Genomic DNA, 4493 nt, shown 5'->3' with positions numbered 1-4493 from the left:
CTGAGTTTTAATCTAGCTATATTTGATTCTTTTGGATATTAGTTGTTGAACTTATATTTTATTTATAATTTCGAAATTAAGAATAAAATTCCTTTTTCATCAATATTTGTATTAATCAAGCAATTAGCATGTCATGTTTTCTTAATAATAATAATAAATAAATAAAAAAAAACGTAATTAATTAGGATTTTCTTTTTAGAGACTAATTTTAAATAGCAAAATGTAGTCGCTTTAAGATTTGTCCATTTAAAATAAATGAGACGAGCCTCGCCAAATAAAACACACAAATTGCGGGGCCCTCGATAAAAATTTAATTGATTACTTAAACTTCGGGATGAGCCGTTTAGCAAATTTCACGGCCTTCCCCAAAGTAATAAAGCGCTAATCGCTTTAGGCGCGATATAATAATAATACATTCTTAAACACGGGTACGCATTTATGCGACCCAAATTCAAATCCCAAAACATTGAATAAAAATATGTTCCGGATCGTGGATGCATTTTATGTGACGCAATCCAAAGACATGTTTTTAAACGATGTTCACATTCTTTAAAAATATAATAATAACAATAAAAGCGGTTAAAAGTTAAAATTGCACTATAGTTTTTGAACATGTATTAAAATCAGATATTTTAGCCATTACAACAGTTTAAGCGACCGTGCTAGAACCACGGGATTCTGGGGTGCCTAACACCTTCCCTCGGGTCAACAGAATTCCTTACTTAGAATTTCTGGTTCGCGGACTTCATTTGGAAAGTCGAATATTTTCCTCGATTCGGGATTAAATTGGTGACTTGGGACACCCTAAATCTCCCAAGTGGCGACTCTGAAACAAACAGACAAATCCCGTTTCGACTGTCCTTTAATTGGAGAAAACTCCCTACGTACCCTCGCGGGGCGGAAAAAGGAGGTGCGACACTTAGTATTAATTGTAGTTAGCTTTTATGAATGTAGTGCATGAGGTGTGGTTGTAGCCCTATAAAACAACCCATTTCAGTTCTCATTGTAGGCATATTTGGCAATACTGTCTTCTTACCTTCCATTCTCATTCTTTTTGGATTGTTAAAAATCCCGGATTTAATCCCTACAATTTCCTTCTTGAGCACTGCTGTTCGTGGAGGATTCATTATACCGGCATCATCTGTTATCAGAGCAAGAATTTACTTAGCCATAATCTACGGTGAAAACAAACAAAAGTTACAGATAAGGCAGCCACGGAAACGAAGACATTCAGGAGCTGCAGAGAGATTCTTGAGTGAAAAGTCAAGGCAAGATAAATTGGTGGGATCCGCAAAGGTGATGGACCAAGGAAAGGATAACATTGAGCATGACTGCCCTGCTACCAATCTATGAATGGCTTCTCTTTCAAAGCTCGAATTTCCTAAATTCCCAGGCACTGACCTCAATTCTTTATTATACATGGTACCAAAACTTTTTGATTGATGACTCTCATCTTTGTTTCAAAAGCAAATGCAGTTGCCAACCACTTTTATGGAGATTCCATCCAGCAGCATCAAGCTTACCATTGTGGGAAAATGCATCTTTACGTGAGAGGAATATGGCTTAGCTCTTGTTAAAAGGTTCGAGTTAAGCTGGAGGATCACATGGCTGAGCTAAAACAGCTCAAGCAGACGGAAAATGCTAGTACCACGAGAAAAAGCCTGTGCTTATTGTCATACACACGGGAGGCTAATACAGTTCTTTGGATACAATCAGTATGTATGACAGATGGAAATGTTATGGCAAACTCTTGTATCTGCAAAGTTCATCAGAGAATTAGGGGAGACACCATCACTCAAAGTTAGCTTGTCACGCCGCATGACATTAGATCCCTAGCTAGGAGCCTTGCGTCTAAACATCTTGGGCAACTTGCGCTTAGTAGGATAATATAGGTCGTTAATCGTTTGTCCTTAAAAGTTCTCTGTGGTACTAGCATCAACAGGTTGTTTCTTTGAAAAATTGCAACTTTTGGATTCTATCTCATGTTGAATTGTTCTCTTTTGATTTGTTTCTTCTTTCTTTTTTTCCTCCTTTTTGTGATGTATTTGTATCTCCATTTAATATGCAATCTAATTCGTCAATGACGGATTTTTTTTTTTTTTTAAACTAACTTAAAGATGATATGTACATTTCAATGTGTTGCAGTTAGCTGTTTTTCTTTTCGAGATGTTCTAAGAGCTAGCCAAATTATTTTGTAGAATTTTATTTTTGTTTCTCAGCGAAATCATCTTTATTACATTGTTTCCCTTTATTCAGACGATATTGAGTTGTTTCGGATGTTCTTGTCTTATGACTATTTCTTGTTTATCTTAGATTATAGTTTGATTCCTTCCAATGACAATTTAAATTCATTAAAAAGTTAGCTTAGGTCATGATGATCATATGAAAGTTCATACCACACCGTCCTCTCAAGCAACTCAAACAGTTCGCAAGTTTTATGTTTTCTTTGCCAAATGCATCGACATAATCTTTTAAGAAGACTGTAATATTGCCGTATACGGTGTTACTCTTCTAAGATCTACAAAATAATGAATTGCAAAGAAGCCTAAAGATGACAACTAAAACAGATAAAATCAGTAGATATCCTTAGAATATGACATAAAAAAAGGCTTTGGTAAATTAAAGAAAAGAATTTGGTAAATATTTGAGGTTTTGTGGAGATATCTGGAGGCTAGAGGTATACTTGTCGCATAAACTAGGGAAATGTATGATGGAGTCAACATCATAAGGATAGTGGGAGGAGATTGGGGACACTTCCCAGTCGAGATGGGGTTGCACTAGAGACCAGCCCTCAGCTCGTTCTTGTTTGCATTGGTGATGGATGAGTTGAAAATACATTCAAGGTGAGGTGTCTTGGTGCATGTTATTTGCAGATGACAGAATATTGATTGACGAGACGCGAGGCGGGGTTAAGACATGCAGGAGGTTTCGAGACAGACCTTGGAGTCTAAAGTTTTAGGTTGAGCAGGACTAAAACAGAGTACATGGAGTGCAAGTTCAGTGGCGTGATTCAGGAGGCCGGCGTTGATGTGAGGCTGGATACACAAGTTATCCTCAAGAGAAGAAGTTTCAAGTATCTTGGTTCTATAAACCAAGGTAATGGGTAGATTGAAGAAAATGTCACACATCGTATTAGAGCAGGATGAATGAAATTGAGGCTTGCATCAGGTGTCTTGTGTGATAAGAATGTGCCACCAAGACTTAAATGTAAGTTCAATAGAATGGTTGTTAAACCGACTATGTTGTATGGAATGGAGTGTTGGCCCGCATTGTCCTAAAGATGAAAGTCGCGGAGATGAGGATACTGAGATGGATGCGTGGAAGGATATGATTAAGAATGAGGTTATCCGTGACAAAGTGAGAGTGGCCTGTGTGGCAGACAAGATAGGGGAACTGAGATTGAGATGGTTCAGACATGTGAAGAGGAGGTGTGAGAGATTGGCTATGACAGGACCTAGGAGAGATAGAGATAGGCCGAAGAAATACTAGGAAGACGTGATCAGGCAGGACATAACACATCTTCAACTTATCAAGGAAATGATCTTGATAGAAGGGTATGGGGGTCGAGGATTAGGATAGTAGGTTAGTAGGTAGTCGAATGTGTTTCTTTTACATCCCTATATTCTTTTCCCTACTTATAGCACTAGTGTTATTATCCTATTTCTTGTTCTTAAATTTCTATTAATACCTGTTGTTCCTTTTGCTTCAGTTATCTTTTTTTTTGGTTGTGACTACTGTTTCTCTTCCATAGCTTCTTCACACCGTATTTCCTTTTCATAACTATTGTGACTATACTTTTCTTAAGCCGATGGTCTATAAACAACCTTTCTATCTTCACGAGGTAGGAATGAGTTTTGCGTATACCCCCCCATACCCCGCCCGTGGGATTTTACTACGTATGTTGTTGTTGTTGTTGATTTGGTAAACAATTGAATAATTTAATAGAGTTGAACCTGGACTTTCTTGTCCATATTGGAATATTCTTTGATCTAGCTAATGGAGCATTTGCCTGCAGAACAATCAAAGAGCTGAAGCACTATATGAACATTAAGGAGTCTCCTCAAATTCTGTACCGACACCGTTCCAAACAAATATCTACGCATCAAATTCTTATCTGCTTTGTCAATGGATGCTGAATTTCAGCTGTCTCTTCCATTTTTTTTTGCTTTAGTATTGTTAATCCTCGTATGTTTCAGACTAGGGAATATTAGTAGATTCAGAAGCAAGAAGTCAACAAAAGCGAGACTCCCCCCAGGACCGTGGAAGCTGCCGTTCATAGGGAAACAATTTACGATCTGGTGGTCCCTTGACCCACAGGGTATTGACAGACTTGGCCAAGAAATACGGGCCCTTAATGCACCTTCAGCTTGGAGAAATCTCTACAATAGTTGTTTCTTCCAGTTCATGGCATCGTTTTTGCTTCGAGGCCTCAGAACCTTGTATCAAAGATTATAACTGATGATTCCAAAAACATTGCTATGATCCGTACGGGG

The 4493-nt window shown here is 37.9% G+C and overlaps 1 protein-coding gene across 1 annotated transcript; it reads left to right on the top strand.

Annotated features, from left to right (window-relative positions):
* The first annotated feature begins 2984 nt into the window (after positions 1-2984).
* LOC142163951 (uncharacterized) lies at positions 2985-3489 on the top strand. The gene is made up of 2 exons (XM_075221107.1): positions 2985-3096; positions 3281-3489. The coding sequence occupies exons 1-2, from the start codon at positions 2985-2987 to the stop codon at positions 3487-3489; spliced, it is 321 nt and encodes a 106-aa protein (XP_075077208.1).
* The last annotated feature ends 1004 nt before the right edge of the window (positions 3490-4493 follow it).

This window comes from Nicotiana tabacum, chromosome 1 (genome assembly GCF_000715075.1).
Source record: "Nicotiana tabacum cultivar K326 chromosome 1, ASM71507v2, whole genome shotgun sequence".
Lineage (NCBI taxonomy): Eukaryota > Viridiplantae > Streptophyta > Magnoliopsida > Solanales > Solanaceae > Nicotiana > Nicotiana tabacum.
Note: the sequence above shows the minus strand (reverse complement) of the source record. Positions and strands in the feature narration are given on the sequence as shown.